The sequence below is a fragment of the Plectrocnemia conspersa genome, unplaced genomic scaffold (genome assembly GCF_051122295.1).
Source record: "Plectrocnemia conspersa isolate PC_06_02 unplaced genomic scaffold, ASM5112229v1 ptg000006l, whole genome shotgun sequence".
Lineage (NCBI taxonomy): Eukaryota > Metazoa > Arthropoda > Insecta > Trichoptera > Polycentropodidae > Plectrocnemia > Plectrocnemia conspersa.
In genome coordinates, this window is record NW_028277170.1 from 18,542,867 (window position 1) to 18,561,138 (window position 18,272).

General features: G+C 30.7%; 1 protein-coding gene across 1 annotated transcript; it reads left to right on the top strand.

Moving 5' to 3' along the window:
• The first annotated feature begins 689 nt into the window (after nt 1–689).
• Nucleotides 690–13,040, top strand: LOC148234422 (uncharacterized). The gene is made up of 6 exons (XM_088187910.1): nt 690–857; nt 1,009–1,158; nt 5,449–6,594; nt 9,397–9,565; nt 9,956–10,154; nt 12,226–13,040. Exons 1-6 carry the CDS (start codon nt 747–749, stop codon nt 12,341–12,343), a joined length of 1,893 nt encoding a protein of 630 aa, XP_088044036.1. The 5' UTR covers nt 690–746; the 3' UTR covers nt 12,344–13,040.
• The last annotated feature ends 5,232 nt before the right edge of the window (nt 13,041–18,272 follow it).

The window sequence follows — 18,272 nt, forward strand, 5'->3', positions numbered from 1 at the left end:
TTCAGATGATTCTGGCTATGTGCAGTTCTTAAGGGATAAGTTGAAAGAACTGTATAGTAGTGTGTTTGGTTTTGCTGATAACACGTGCTTGGCGTCTTATATTTCAAAATCGATTCACACGGTTTTGTTTCTCAGTACAAACGTTTCTAACACAGATAGTGAAGGCAGCAAAAATAAACGACCGCTGCTGATTAATTTTTATCACAGAACAAAAGGCGGAGTGGATATAGGAGACAAAATGACTCATGAATATTCTTGCGTATACGATTGCTTATGCAAGGGAAGAGTTCTCAGGCATCTTGGTCGTGATGATCAAGAATTAGAGACGCTATTGCAATTCTCCAAGCCATCTATAATCTGCAGCTGGAAATTGTCGAGCATTTACATATTATTTCCATAAACCCCTTAATAACTGATGAATCTTAATTTTATTTACATTATTTGAACTTGGATTTTTTTATTTAATTAGTCATAGTGCAAAAATGGTAAATATTTAGTAAAATAAATTAAAATTATTATTTAATATAGTTTGATTGATTGAATTGAATGCGAAAATCAGATACGCTAATATTACTCATCAAAATGTATGCGATAGGCATCTCAGTTGCAGCGTTCGCAATATCGGATTACTAGTTATTTGTAATGCTCGTTATATCGAAACGCTCGTAGGATCGAGACGGGAGTTACTTGGGGCAACGAGCTGGCTCTCGAGCGCCTGGTGTAATGGCCGCGGGAGAGTCGCCGCGATGGAGTCGCCGCCGTCATTGGAGGCGGCGCCCCTCAGCGAAGACAGTGGCCTCATCGTCACCAGCGGCTCGTTCTCCAGCGACTCTGGTCTCCTACACATAAGCTCGGAGGTGCGCATCCATACCACTGATCACTTTTTCTCATAATCAGCTACGATTGTACAAACGTGCTGTTTCATCATCTTCTATCATACGAACACCTGAAAATATATCGTTTAGCCAAATCAAAGTTCACGTATGCTTCCATTCTGTTTGGTTTTAGCTTCAAGAGAGTGACTACGATGAGAAATCGTTATCACAGTACGACTCTCAAGACGCGTCGGAGCAAATGTACGGCGACAACTTCAATACAGTAAAAAAAGGCCCTGTGAAAATAATCAGCACCACAATAGAACCACCGTCACAATTTCAAGTACGTTTTTATATATAATCCACAGAGTACCATCATCCATATATAAAAGTGTTTCTTGACATTTTTGAAATCAAGAATTTTTTTATTTATTTAGTAAAAAAGAGATACACTCCTAGAAGTAATAATTATATATTCGAAACCATCTCAATTGGTTAATCAATGTTTGTATATGTTCATGCTATTTATTTACTTGAAATCTAACCATTTCTAACCACTGCATCTTGATGGCTTTTTATATATAATATTTATACATATAAAGCCGGCTGAGATTATATCTATGTATTGCAAATCATCGTTGTTAGATGGAATTGTAACCCAGGTCTTTATTTTTGCTGGATATTTCTGTATACGGATCTGGTATTTCACATTCCACAATAAGCAGGGCCTATCCCGTGCAAGCCATCTTTTACTATACAATTAAACAAAAAATATTAATTTAACGATGTTTTTAAAACAACTCATTTGGTTTTTAGAGATAAATTATGTTCAATGGTTATTAGTGCTAGACTACTGTTTTCCTGAGACATCGTAGATCGGAAATAACTTTTAATTAAATTAAGTTTTTAAAACCCTAATTTACCAGTGGGTTTGAAACTGACAGGGTTAAAAAAATTTTAAGGGCAATCGTAAAATTTGGGAAACATGCTATTAAATCTACCTCTACAATATTATGTAATAATAGTCGACAACGATATACAGTAGGATGCAAAAAAACGCATCACATTCAAAATCATCATATTTCATATGAAACTAAAAACGTATTTTAGTTTAAAAAAAATTATAATTATTTTCCAATTATTAAAAGGTTTTTTGAAGTATTACACATAAAAATATAAATTTAAATAAATTAAAAATCAATGAAAAATTAGACCCATAAATAAAATCATCTCCGATGCTTTTTTGTCGGATTTTCTATTGACTCAATATTTTTCAACTCAATGCCATATTTCACTTTTAAATGGTTTGCCAAAGTCGATGTCGAGCCTCTCTTACATTTTATATCTTGACTATATGTGACACACTTTTCTGTCTCTATCGCAATATCCTTGACGAAGAAACCCCAAACACTAGATTTTTTCGAATTTGTCTTTTATGGGTGCTAAAAAAAGTTAATTTCAACACTTGACATTTTCATATGAGTTTTTATAAATAATAAATAACAGAAGCTTTTATAAAATAGGTGTTTGATAATTTCTTCATTATTAAATTAAATCACATATGTAAAGACTATTTTGATATATTACGGTTAAGAAAAATTGCTAAGCTGAAATGAATTACATATTGCTATTTCTTCTAACATTTGATCCTGAAATGTCAATGATAATTTTGTTAGAATAACCGTGCTATATTTTCTATTAGGTAAAATATACTTACAAAGCCACTGTGTTATATAAAGTTTTGTTTATATTGTTTATATCGCTCGTTTTGCATAATTTTTAACTAATACTATGTAAGAGATATCTATCGTGATTTGATATCTGTTTGCTACTTATTTATGTGAATTTAACACTCTTTGGCACTCCACGAGATCTGACAATTATCACGTGACAATGTCAGATTTCATAAAATACCCGCACATACTGAAAATGCCTATCAGGACCTGCCATGAACGTTATTTAATTGATTTAAACCATTAAATACTCAAATATATCTCTTAAAAATTATAGCTCTACAAAAAATACAGTATGATAAAAAGTATTTAATTTATTAGAAATGTAAAATATTATATTATTTAAATATTATATAATATGCTTTGAACGAGATTTTTTTAAAAAAAAATTAAAATTATAATATCTTATACAGGGCCGGTTCTGGCTTATTTAGCGCCCCACGCAAAAACTACATTGCTCCCCCCCCCCTCCGACAAAATATCAACACAACATTTAAAACATTATTAATATTTAAAAAAGACATAAAGAACCAGAATGCTTTACATTTTTATTAAAAAAAATATATATTTTTGTAATAATGTCACATTATATATAAAGATACATTGAATACTTTTTCGTCTTTTGATGGCTGCTATTCTTAACTAATATAATACACCAGAACGACACAGCGACGTAGCCAGCAGCGTCTCCAGACGCAATGTATATAATTCTATGCCATGTATCTGACCTGGCGACGTCACCAAGTCCAAGTTGTGATTCTGCTGGATACGTCACCTTGGCGTCCCGGTGAAATAGCTCTCTAATGCAAAATGACAAATGAGCGCAATAGACTCGATATTATCACAATGGAAAAAATTATATTTATATTAACTATAGTAATGTCAATTGTGAAGTTTTTTTATAATTTAATAAAAGAAAACAAAGAGAATATAAATAATGGAAAAGGTTCATTAAAATATATTTGACTTCCAAAATGTGCCGTTTTCCCACTGAAAATGTCTCGTATTTGTATATACTATCTTATCTCTCACTCATTCTCGTCACTTAACACGCGAGTGAGCGAGAGTCAGAGAGTTGAATGCATATTGCGTCGCAGGGGAGTTAAACTTAATAAGTTTTATATATACGTACAGAAATTTATTTACAAAGAATAAAATACAAACGATTTATTTATTGCACAAAGGAAAAAAAGTATATAAACATTTGGAAGAGCCCATAAATCAGAAAAAAATAACAAGTATGAAGCAATCGACAATCACTCTCTCTGTCATCCCAAACCAACGACACGATTCTTTTGAAGCTAGTATAAGAACTTTATCACTTTCTGTTCTATTATTATCTTTATTTATTTTCTGAGATTGTTCATTTGTAGTCTGGCGTTATTTTCTTAACTTGTAATATGGAGCTAGAGATATTTGAAATTGTTTTTTAAATTTTGTAGAACGTTCGGTTAAATGATCAAAATTAATAAAATAAGTTTTCAGCTCTTCTGCTAAATGTAGTTTTGATTCAGATTGCCCAAATTATAATTTATATTATTAAAATTTTAATCACTGTTTGTGGAATTCGATCAAAATTTTTCTGTTAGTGTTATAAGTTCTTTCTCTTCTAATTCTACTTTATAGTTTATCAATTTGTTAATATCCTCCTTGTTCAGGTCCTTCAAGTCCAAATATCGAGAAGTATTAATTAAAATGTTACTTAACTGAGCTAATATTATATTGGAATCGGAATCTATTTTTAAAAAAATATTCATGTTAGATTAAATTCTCTTGAAATTACAAATAATTTATCTCAATGTTCTAGTCGATTTAAAATATTTATATTTTTTCCTATAAATATTGAATCCTAGTATAAACCATATCAGAAATATCTTGCCGTCTCATTCAGTACTCGGGACTCGAGGCCATCCGAACCGAAACGAAGCTGAGACGGATCAAAAAGGAGATGCACGTAGTATATGAGCAAGCACGTAGTATATGAGCGAGTGTGACATTGTTTGCGATGTCTATCAGTGGGGGAACGTGTTGTTGGGGGTAAGGTCACATTTTTCTGTCGATCGTGCTAATAGTGTTATTCAGTGTTCTATTGTATTCAAACATTTATTATTCAGTATTTCTAATCTCAAACATAATAGAAAAGGTACTTTCCGTCCATAGAACATTGATTATTATTAATATTGCCCGAGCCTTTCACAAAAAAAATGCCATGAAAAAACCATTTTATGCGTTATTTATAAGTTTTAAAAAGTATGTTGCTTTATTTAATTTAAAAATGATCTTACAAAAACAGTTAACTAAATGCAAAAAGATGGTTTTCGGTTTTTTAACGACTTCCTTGTCATGCCCTAGCTAACTCAGAAATTTGTACGAATATTTATATATGTTTTACAACAGCTGTATTTTTTTATACTGCTGCTTATGAAAGGGTTTTTGATTTATTTTTAAAAAAGTACCGTGACCAGTGGTTAAAAAATGACTGAAAAACAGGTTAATCGGTTTCTGTTTTAACTGGTTGAAAACCCCTGGTGGACTATAAAATATTTAAGAAAAAATATTTTTTATTTTTTTCATTACATATGCAGATAATTGACGATAAATATCAATTTTCCGTATTTTTTTATATGTTCCTCTATTTACGATTTTGCCTTCCTTAAAAATAGTTTTATATCCTACCTATTATTTAGTTTCTAAATTATTTTTTTCTCTTTTTTGAGTATTAGTAAGTTAAAGTAAGGTTTAAGGGTTAAGAATGAAAATGGTAATTTCTTACCAGTTCTTTTCTTTCATGTTTCGCAATAATAAACAAGATGGTTCAAAACCCAAGCATGGAACGTTTCCATTGCCCAACCCTAAATATCAGTTTAAGAAAATTATAATATGTTCTTATCAATTTTCAGGATCGACCACGTTTGAATCTGTCCAGCGGCGTAAGTTTGTCCTTATCTAAACGAGCAGAATTGACAATGACGTTCGAGGGCAGTAAGACTTGCGACCGGAGCTCCGATTGGCGTCAATCCGTCAGGCGATACAACGCACCGAGACTGCTGCATTTGAGTCCGTGTCATAGCTCCGTGCGCCCGTCTTCGCGAAGTTCGCTGCAAACGTCGAGGCTATCGAGCAGTCACAATTCTTTGACTACTCAGACGGAGACGGACGATTCCAGTTTTATCACGCAAGCGATATCTCATGATACGCTGTCGATCGGCACATCAGACATAGCGGACATGTACAACGTACCGTTTGACAGTGACATATATACAGTGCCGATCGATTCCGTCAGACCTTCGCAGGCGTCCGCCTTTCAAAGGAGCAGGAATCAAAATTCGCTCCGCAACAACCGCTTGGAGTATACAAACGTTGTCAACGATTTACCTCTACCGCCTAGGATACCCATCACTTCCAAAGGGCGAACGAGAATCACAAGCTTAAGCGAGAACAAACGCCACAGTATACCTGGCACCAGTTGGACCAACAAGACGCAATCTGCGATGAAATTCACCGAAATCGACAGCATCATCGTCAAGCCCAAAATAACTCGAATCGAAGCTATAAAAACGAACAAAGTAACAATTAGTCCAGACGATAGTCGTAAAGTTAACAATAATAATGTAAGCTTTAATTCGCTAGAAGAAAACTTAGATAGGATTACTGACGAAAATATCGAAAGCAATAATAATCTACGAAAGAGTAAAAAGAACATGTTTACCATGAGGTATAATAAAAAGCATAAAGACAACGCAGAAGAAGGAAAGTCAGAGGAACAAAAAATGGTGCCGGTGAAGAAATCTCCGGTTAGGAATCTATCGTTAAACTTCAAGCAGACTCTGTGTAATTTGTTCAGATTGAAGAAAACCGCTTCAGTTGAATGTAGTGACGACGAGAGCTCAGTTCGTCCCACGGATTCCGGAAACACCATGCAAAAAGTCGCTCAGAGGGCTCTGCCCTCAGTGCCGCAAACCCCTCGTACAGATGCACACCACAAAGAAATTGACGAAGAATCTAATCTCTTGGATTTTCCAAAGTCGATACAAATCGTAAAAGATGTATGAATTACATATCTCAATACAGTAATGCCGGATAACTTGGGACAGTATTAAATTTAAATCAATCTTATAATAAATGTGCACTAGGGTAAATCTTATTTTTAAAAGAAATTCTCCTGACGCCTACTAAAATTATAATTCTCAATGATGTAGCGAATGCTCCAAAGTTTCAATTAGACTATTATATTTTTAACAATTCGACAATAATTTTTTAATGTCAATATACAACTACATAGATTCTTATTAACATTAGATTTACGGCACCCGTCAAATTGACATGTTTCTGATTTGTATTCAGATTTGATTTGCATCAGACAGTATTTTTTACGATTTTTTTATAGTTGAATGCCCGTTAACCTAGTTTTAAAGATAAGCTACAGTTTTTTCACAATAATATTTCGATCGACTTTACTTTTTGAAAATTTTATCAAAATTAATTTTTGCTGCTTGGGACTACTATCTGAATATTGGTGTAATATGTTATAAAAAAACAGAATTAAAAATCTATCTGATTATTTTTTCAACGAGGACATTGAATCTATAATTTTGGCAATGAAAGGGTTAAACATTTAAAAATTCACTTTTAATTATTTTTTTGGCACAAATATGCATTAAATTAAATTAAAAGCTCAGCTTTGCTTTTTTAAATTATAATTATTGATACTTTAAATTAGAAAACCCGTTTTTTTATAGCACAAAAACAATATTAAATTATTGTATAATCTTAAAAAATAATCACATTTCACATATAGATGAAAAAAAATCAAATTTAAAATAAGTATTCATGCTAGTTAAACTAACTATAGAAATTTATATACCAAAACTTTTGCTTTTTCTTTATAAAAATCTAAATATATTCTTAGTATAGTGTAAAACTCAGCTGTAAATCAATGCAATATGTAATTGCAGAATCCCAATGTATCAATTTTGGTAAAAAAAAATAATAATCCCAAAAGGTTCGTTATCATAATATATAGTAAAAGTGTCATTAAAATGTATTTTATATTATTTTAAAACAAAAATAGTAATGAATTTTGCAGAACTTTTCAAAAGCATTGTCAACCTTATCTAAAATAAGAGACCTTGATATTTGAAATCAGTGTATTATTTTACATATAGAGTTATCTCGTCTATGTTTAATACACAAATAGTGATATTTGCCCATTAATATTAATTACTTGCGATCATGTTAGATGTTCCATATTTCTAATTAATTTGAGACTAATGATCTCCTTTTTACCATTAACTGACATTTTTAAAGTGCATCCTAATAGAAATTGTTACAATAAGGCCTTAAATTGTCTGCATAGTTCACAAATCAATAATACTAGGTTAAATCGATTTATAAACTTTCTAAGGAAAGATTTTTTGTATCTAAATTGTTCATACCTAAAACGGCGGCATTAATAATTTAATAATAAACAAGTAAAAGTTAAAATTTCAAACATATGTGATAAGATTTACCTCTTTCGTTAAAATCTTATTTTTAAATGTATCAATTTGAATAAAATATTTATGAGGTATTGTAATATCCCCTGGACTGTTTCTGGTAGTACTAAAATTTTTTCTGATTATTATAACTACATTAGAAAAAATATACATCAAAATTCACACTATTGCCATAAATAAATATCCAAATATTGTTGTGAAGATTCTGCTTTCATTTTTGAAAAAGAGAATTTATAATTTTGTCGCTTGGAAAATTCCGGGACCTGCAGATGATAGATAATTAATTGTTTCTTTCAATATCAATGTCACTCGCTGTTTGTATGGTATCATTTAAAATATGTTCTAGACAACCTATACCTTCAATTTCAGTATTTAAATCATCATTTAACTTTGTAAATTCGTATTTTACAAATCTTGAAATGCGCATTGCATTCAAATGAAATACATTTTAATAGATCAATTCTTAAATGTCTGAATACGTTAGCTCGATACAATGCTAGATGTTGACTCATTTAAAATTTAAAGTTTAATTATATTAACATTGGTTTAGCTTCTTGTAAAATATAAGAACTGGTGTGAATATTTTTTCTGTACTAATACTATACTTTTTGAGAATTATATTATTGTAGGACTTGTGAACAATTTTGTTGTTTTGTTTTGACTGACAAATATTTAGTTGCTGTTTTTAAATCGTTAAATTACCCTGGTTTTACTTTGCTACAAAAGATTGTTGTTTTACAACATTGTAAACGCAGTTTATGTTTCATGAAAAAATGTGTAAAGTGATTCGCATTTATTCCAAGAGGTGACATTGTTTTATATATTGACCTCTAACGTGCTCTTGAATGTCTGAGATATCACCACGACCGACACTACAATTTGAATTGCAATGCTTGCAAAATAATCTAATGTTCCTCTTTTTATTTAAAAGGTATTCATCATAGGATGTAACGATTTCCGGCTTTTGTTTTTTGCTGTCAACATATCTAAAGCATAGTCAAAATGAACAATGTTACCTTGCTTTTTCTTTTACAATGTGAGATGAAAATAGCTTTTGATATTAGTCTAGGAGTGATTTTATCTTTCTCCAAAATGTAATTATCAGTTTCATCTTCATTTTTGTAAGAGTCGTTATATCTTGAGTCACTTATGTCTGAGTAAGATTATCAAGTCATCAGCGACTTGATAATCAGTACTATATTTATTCTTATCTCAAATTTGTTGAAATTACACTAAGTTCACTTATTAATCTCAATATATAATGTAGTAAGAACTGTCCCAAGTTGTATTGAATTACAGAAATATAAATCCATTATTGACTATTATAATCGACGTTTTACGTTTGTCTTTCAGTATGGATGGTATTGGGGTCCAATTTCTGTCGAGGCTTCCGAAAAGTTGTTGTCCACCGAGCCGGACGGCTCTTTTATACTACGCGATAGCAGTGACGATCACTACATATTTACGATATCGTTTAAGCTTAACGGGGGAGTGCGGCATGTTCGCATCGAACATGATCAGGGTATGATTAGTATATTTTAATTCCTTACATACAAATTGCGCTGCATCAAAATTTTTGCGTTGTATGTATTGCGAATTTGCTCACTGTGTCGACTTTTCCTGACCGACCAATCGAATATCTTTTGATTTTGACACAACACATACTTGCTGATTATTTTACTTCAAATGGTCAAATTTATGATTTTATTAAGAGTACGTATGTGTGTGTTCATCGTCAATTTATGTATGTAGGGTGAATTTTCATGAAATACACCGAAACAATTTCATTCATCAAAACCGTATACATCTGATTTGAAATTGTTTTTATTTTATTTGTAAAATGTTTATTGGCGCGTATTAATTGCCCTTTCAGGCAATTGTAATTATAGACAGAGTTTTGATGATGTTATAGGTAAATTTTGCTTCGGGAGTTGTACAATGTTTAAGGCGAGGACTATCGTCGAGTTCATCGAGAACGCCGTGGAGACGTCGCGCAGCGGACGCTATCTGTTCTTCTTAAATCTCCGGCCGGTGCTCGGTCCCGTCAGGGTGCAGCTTTTATATCCAGTGTCCAGATACAAGAGAGTGCAAAGCTTACAGCATATGTGCAGGTGAATCCATATTATAACATTTTCATTTCCCCTACTCCTCAAGGATCCAACTAGGGCCCTCTGCTCTTTGTGTTATTTATTAATGACAAATACGGCAGTTACAAATTCAATTTAAAATTGTATAAATGCATCTCCACAGAGCGATTTAGACTTGATGGAGACGGGCTTCCGTTAACGGTCTGCCCTTTAGTGTCTGAAAGTGTCATTTTCTCACTCACCATCAGTTTATTCCTTCAATCTCAGTGGGAACATTTTGACTAGATAAACTTCCATTCAAGATCTCGAAATCACTTTTGAGAACAAGTGAAGGTTCTCTCTAAACATACACAACGTCTGTGATAAATCTTCCAAGATGCTCGGCTTTGTTATGAGGAACGCCTTTCACTTTGGCGATCCGTTCGTTATTTAGTCCTCTATGATACCTTAGTTCGTAGCATTCTTGAATCAGGATTTATAATTTGGAACCACCGAATAACCAAATATTCCATTTTAGTGGAAAAAATTCAAGAAGGGTTTTTAAGATACCTTTACATTACATAAAGGACATTTGGTTATTATCTGTTCTTATATCCCAGCACCTTTCCTTTAGGAGCGTTGGGATACGATTAGCAGAAAGTTGTATGTCACTAAGCATTTCTTCAAATTACTGAAGGGCGCTGTCGACAATCTAACTTTTCTCGAGGAATTACAGTTTTGGGTTCCAGAACGTCTTCGAGAATCACGATCGCGTCCTCGTTTAATGACCGTTGAGGCTAGGGCATCCGCGCCCGCCAAATCGCCTAGGACTGGCCATCTGGCTCCTTAATGTTTAATGTCAGCTACCAGGAGTTGGTCCAGTTTTTGTATCATTTAATTTTGATATATAATGATTTTTTATTTTATTTTATTTGTATTATTTTAATTATGTATATATATTGTGTAGTAATTAATACAATTATTGTTTTCGACCCTCGTGACGCATTGGGGTAACCTGTTAGATGACGATGGTCTTAATTTAATTTAAATTAATTAATTTAAAACTTTTTCACAAATGACGCATATGTGCGTCATCGGCTCTTAACGTATAATGCATTTTTAAACCATCAGCCAGTATAGTGTTAACAGCTGTAGATATTTTTCTTGTTTTTTTCTTACGATTTATGCATTATTTTTCAATAAAAAAGTTTTATATTGGTGCAAAACCAACCAAAAATTAACAAAAAACGAATTACTTTAATCATATTATTAACTATGTTCATTTTAACAACTCAAATGAAAACCTTAAACATCAAGTAAAATGAAAAAATTTAAAATAATATTTATAAAAAAAAATTGTGGTGGTTTTCATTAGAAAATGATTTTATCTTGCTGCAGAATTCATCGTTGATTATTTTATAAAACACGTTTCTTGAGCATTTCTGCTTTCAATCTTGCTAATTGAGCACAATACACCTCTATGGTAATTGTCTGGTCAGGTGTTAACAATTACTATTGAATGACTCAAGTTTTAGGATAATTTCTTAATGTTTTTACAAGGATTTTATTCCACAATGTCGACAAAAAATGTCATTTCTTTTCGGTTTGCCTAATATTTTTTATCTTATAATTTAAAGTAAAATTTACAAAAAAAAAGTTATTTATAGTCTCCGTGATATTATTCCTCGTTCATCCCAAAAGAGAGTTTCTTTTTATCTTCAGTAACAATTCCTACTGGTAAGCTTTTGTATTCTGCTTTAAAGTGCTGCAAAACTGCAGTGGTGTACTTGTCTCCAAAAGTAAGGCTAATTAGTTCACAGTTACTGTTTTTAATCCACTCAGGCACTTGCTGGAGTGACAGGCGCGAATCACCATACTGTATTTTCATTCGGCGATTAATTTCACTTTGGTGCATATTGCAAATGCAGCGACTATTGTAGGCTACTGCTGTGCCTTTTTGCTGGCCACTCTATAAATTATATGCAACACTGTTGTTAATTTACTGGACAATTGATCAGTGCTTTGAATTTTTATTATCCTTTTAAGATTTTCATTTTACTGATCCTCGTATATTTATAACTATGTAAATAATATATTTATTTTATTTTTATTTTAGATTTGTGATTTTGAAATACGTTCGCCGTGATTTAATCGATGAGCTTCGTCTTCCCAGACGTCTAATAGACTACCTCAGCACACCTCAGTATTATTCTGAATGCCTGTCAGAATCGTAACGCACTCGACGACCGTGTACAAGATTAATGCAAGGCAAATGCACTATTGTTAAAAAAATCAATTATACCAAAACAGGGTTGTAAGTATTTATTGGATATATGCAATTTCACACTGTGTAATACATATATGTACGATTATACATTTGTAATAATTGATTTCAAGACTACATGCTCATTTACCCACATGTGTAACTTATGCATAAAGATTAATGTATATTAAATTATTATTAAGTGATACGATGACCGTTCTACATTGGTGTTTCCCAAAAAATATATTATAATAAATGTGATCAATAGTCTCCAGTGATGGAAAATATCTTAACAATTAAACTTAATACAATAATATACATATTATATTTTCGTCGATTTTTTTGTGACACCATTACTATAATAATACTTAATGATTCTAAATGTATTCTCAGTCATATATTACAATTCTGATAATACTCAGGTCCGAAAGTTGATGATCAATTGTTGTTGTCGTTTTTATATTAATCATCTTTGGCCAGTAACACGGTTGTATTTAATTTAAGTATAAACATATTTTGTAAGTGCAGCAGCTTTTATTAATTATAGGAATTCATAAATCGTACTATAGGAAATCCGTCAGATTTGTTATCCTTCGTATTAATAATACTAATAATAATAATAACATATCTTTGTCATCTAACATGCTCTTATTGCTCTATTTAAACAATGAAGAGAAAACACTATAGTACAAATATGTGGTAGTATATAAAATCGTAATGCTTTTATTATTATAACACAGGATAAATGATCCTGTAAATATTTATTATACATAAATATACTTGACGTAAAAAAATCATCGTGCCTGCGTTAAATCCATATAAATTATAATATGTGTATATAATGAATAAGACGTTTTTGATAGTGACATGTTTTACAATCGGCATTTGTACATATCTCATTTGTACGAAAACTTGTGCAATATTGTTAACATAGTGAGAGTTTTTCAGTCGTGTCTGTTAGCTTACGTAAAAATGAGTCGTTATATTTTTAATATTTCTCTTTGAATTGACGCTTCTTACATATATTATGTGATGTACTGTTAGCAAAAGTGAGAAGGAAACATTGATCTAGAATTGAAGGTGATTGTTTAATTTTTGAATCTGTGATAGAATTTTGTTAATTTTAGAAGCTACACTAATATATTGTGTTGTAAATAAGTTATACGTATTGAGTATATACTATTTATTGATCATATAGATTTTGATTACATTTAATATTATTCCATCTATCTTGCAACATTTGTGTTAAATACAATCCAAGTAGATATAAACTACCCACTGCTATATTGATGTTTTCTGTGTCTTCATTGAATAGTTTCAGAATTATACAGTATATACAGAACTAATTTATTTTATATCTAAATTAATTTTAATATATAGTAATATTTTCCCTTAATATGCAATAACTTATCTTGACAAATTAGTAAATAAATTATTATGTATGGTGAATTATTAGCAAAGCTAAACGTACATCATAAATGGATTGAAAATATGATTTAGATATCGTCCAATTCTACTACAATAATTTTCATGCGCAATCTATACACATAAAACAAATCTTGCATGTTAATAATATTTTATTCGGGTGCTTAAATAATGTTTATGAATTAATGAAAATCTGCCATATGTATATTTTATACTTATATACGAATATTCAATGTAACATGAATGTATATGAATAAGCACCAACGAAATATCACAAAAGCAATCTATATACATATAAATATGCAGATGTAGATATAGTGTTTGTATAAAAGAAACTATATGTAATACATGATAATTCAAATTTTATTTTAATATGCCTATTATTGCTTTGATCTTTAATTTTTAGAGAGTGAACTATATGTTTTGCCACTAATAATTAAAATTAAACCTTTGAAGCAATTTTAAAAGGTATATTAATTCATTTTTATTTTATATCTCTAGTCACTGTAATGATTCACACAACACACGTATAAATGTGTATATATTATTTATAGGCGTATTTATAAATAAAACGATTAATATATTATTATATACTAAATTACCACTATGGTGTTTCTAAAAATATAATTAATCATAAAATATTTTTATTAAATTGTGATTTATGCTATATTTTCGCTAAAAAGGGATTTAGAATTTAGGACTTGAAATTATTTTTGTTTGTGGTTTTATTTATTTTTTATTGATGATATTATATTATATACGTAACAATTTACAATCTTTAATTTGGGTTACATTATATTAATTATTCTAATCGCAATATAGCACCTTTTTATTTTATAGAATACCAAAATTGCGCCCTTCCTCTACACTGCTTTGTCTATCTTTATTACTAAACAACGATCAACGAGTAATCACACTGATGACTATTTTGTATTAGTAAATACGGACTGACTCGATATAATAAAATATTTTTACGAAAAGCAGCCAGTAAAACAATATTATTGAAATGTATTCTTTATGCTACTTTGTCCGGAATAGTCAGTCAGTAGTAAATACTTATTTAATTTGACATACATACACTATTTATAATGTACAAACGTTTTTACATTAATACTTTAAAATATTTAATGAGAATTGATGACTTTCATTACATTACAGTACGTATAATATATTTATTTTCAGAAAAGTATGTAAGTATATTAATAAAATAATGATTATAAGATTGTTCTGACCCAAAGTTTGTCATCTCTCTAATATTAACGAAAAATATAGTTTCACACTGAATTTGTAAATCTGTCAGTGTGCTTTTACAATAGTATAACCATCCATAAAATAAGAACTATGTATATTGAGTTTATTTTCAGATTTTTATCTTACGTTTTTTTTTGTAATATTTTTTTAATAACATTCAATAAACGTATTGTTTTATTTTCTATTTATTCAGGATGTACTATTTTATCATATTCTTCCCATACGATATCCATTACCATCACATAGATATAAATTATAACACTTCAATCAATGGTTAAAGAAAGCGCATGCATTTTGTGATCTTTTGAATATGATGTATGTGTATAATATAAAAATAATTATAAGTAATCTTCTTAAAAAGGACCCAATCGGATATATAGCTTTTAATAAAATGTATTTGATATGATATATATTTAATATGTAATTGTAAACTTTTGTAAGAAAATCTCTATTTTGTCATCTGAAAGATGGTGTACAAGTAAATAAAATTAGATGGCTGTGACTGCATAACGCAGGGTTTCTGGAGCGAGCCTCGATTGTTTTACTTTTCTTTTTTGGTGTCGTGAAGGCGAATCCGCTCAAGGGTAGCTGTGCGTATGTATTGCTTATGTATAAATATTCTAAATAATAAACACATCTAACAACTGTTCTGTTCCCGTTATTGTTATGTGTCGTAAATCTGTAATAAATACATATAAAACAATTGTAGATGTTTTTTGAAGTTTCTTAATAAAATGTATTTATATAAATACTAATAAATGTTTTATTCCTATAACAGATCCTGAAACCTATGAAAATAAAGGATTAAAATATAACATTCGATAAATACACATCGCTAAGAACACAAATATGTTCATTAAAATAATATGAATTTATTACAACGACTTTTATTAATATTGTTTAATTTTATACAACCTCAAAAATTAACGATAATTTTCGCAGGTAATCAATAAAAAATCAATTTTGCTATCAAAATTTTATTAAATTATTAATATTACAAAATTATTCCGGATTTTTATTTCAATACTTTAAATCTGAAATGATTAGTTCTAAATTAAAATGACCAGAACATTTAAAAATGAAAATATTACTTAAATCTTTAAAGCCGAAAAATCACAAATATTAAAATTGCAAAACTTGCACCTTATTTTAATCACTTTTTAAGATGTATGGATGCATTCACAACAAAATAAATCTTTAAATCACTCATCTGAACCTGTCAATGCAAACCGGCACGATAGATAAATAATCTAAGTTTCTGACTATTGACCTGGAAGGTCTGGGTTCGAATCCCATATGGACCTAATTGTTTTTTTTTTTAATTTCTATCGTGGCATGGGAGATCGGATTTAGTAATTATTATATAATTATTATTTAAATTAATAATGAACGGTTAGGTCCCTCTCGTTATTTTATTTCTAATAATTGCACAATGAGATACTAGGTGGAGCTAGTGTTTTCGCTCGCAAATGACGTTTTCGCAAGCAGAATTAAACTTCGAATTGGGTATATATAGAACTTCCAACATGATAAGCTTACCGGGCGTCGTCGGTGTTATATGAATTTCCAGTTCATATACAGTGTTACATTCTGTCATATAATAGCTGAATGTACAAGTGAGTCCTTTTCGAAGGTAAACTCACGACTTATTATACTTACATATGTATGCTTCAAGCACCCAGTTAACTACTTTATAACTAGATTAACTCATACCGTGGTACCTAATGCTTTAAAACGACGCCCATTTTTTATTTATTTTTTAATTATTTTATTTAAAAATACCCAATTAACAAATATAGTGATACAATAAACATTATCGAATTAATTAATATTATATTTATTAAATCACCCAACTGAACCTTTTAATACAAACCGGCACGATAGACAAATAATATAAGTTTCTGATTATTGACCTGAAAGGTATGGGCTCGAATCCCATATGGACCTAATTGATTTTTTTTATTTATATCGTGGCTTTAAGATCCGATTTAGTGATTATTGTCTAATGATTATTTAAATAATAATCAAAAACTATGTCATTTGTTGTTATTTTATTATTATAATTGCACAATGTGATACTACTCGCAAATGCACGCTTTCGCTAGCAGGATTAAACGGCAAATTGGGTATTAGTCCAGTCAAATAAGGGTTTAACCTCGGAATGAAAGATAACAAGCTGAAATTTTGCACAGACCTTTGTTTTGGCATTCTAAAGTTAGGGTGAAAAGTCTCATAAGATATCGTGTCTGCTAATCAAGATATTAAAGGTCAAAGGTCATAAAAATTGTTTTTTTTGCAAATATCTCGCCTCCTTTGCGTCGCATGTCATTAAATGTTTCACAAAACTTATAGAAAATAAAATTTTCTACAAGTTTGTTTTAATTTATTTCTTCGTACAGTTAATGGTTTTCGAGATATAGCGCGGGGAGTGGGAAGCGCGCATCCGTTTATAGGATAACGGTAAACTACGGAGCCAGAGTTACCTGCACATTCTTCCACAGTTTCATAGGAAACATCGCAAATTGTTATCTGCTGAATGAACCCATCTAAAGCATTATAACTCTCAATCTCCATATCTTCAAAAATCATCATCGATAATGCAAAAAGTAATAGTGTATGGCCTCTGATACTTCTTGCAAAAGCGTAACCATCCAACATTTTGTCGACAGAATTCGAAGCATAAATTGTACTGAGAGCTTCCTCGATTCCGCTTCCATTCATTATATACCCTATGCATCCAATAAAAGACATAAGCATATGAAAGCCTCCTAGTTTCACAACTACTCTGGACAAGTCTGAGTTAGCATCTGAAGCTGCTACGATTTCACGTGCTTTTATGTACAACGGCTGATCAAAAGTTATTAAGCATGTTCTTTGTTCATGTTTCTTGGCAATGTTTATAGTACACTGTAATGTGGTGTAAATTGTGTCCATATTACTCGCAGGATGATGAATAAAAGTAAGAAACAGAATCCGAGAAGTTACAAAGTTCTCATTGTTTTTTGTAAGTTGTTCAATAATTCCATTCCACCCTGGCAACGGTGAAATATTTTTCCACTTTCCGTACATCCACAACAAATCAACTACATTAAATATTTGTTCGGTTAGTTCTTCTACATCATTAAAATTTTGAACTTGAATCTCTTGCTCAATCCGGGTACGACATGATTTTCATACACTAGAAGGGGTATATGTGATAGTGCTGCTAACTCCTTTGCACTTGG

Bases quoted from the DNA above. Each gene is read 5' to 3' on its own strand.
- LOC148234422 (XM_088187910.1), top strand. From the start codon at position 747: ATGGAGTCGCCGCCGTCATTGGAGGCGGCGCCCCTCAGCGAAGACAGT. The intron at 1,159-5,448 runs GTACGTTTTTAT...ATCAATTTTCAG, and splicing joins AACCACCGTCACAATTTCAA to GATCGACCACGTTTGAATCT. The intron at 9,566-9,955 runs GTATGATTAGTA...ATGATGTTATAG, and splicing joins TCGCATCGAACATGATCAGG to GTAAATTTTGCTTCGGGAGT.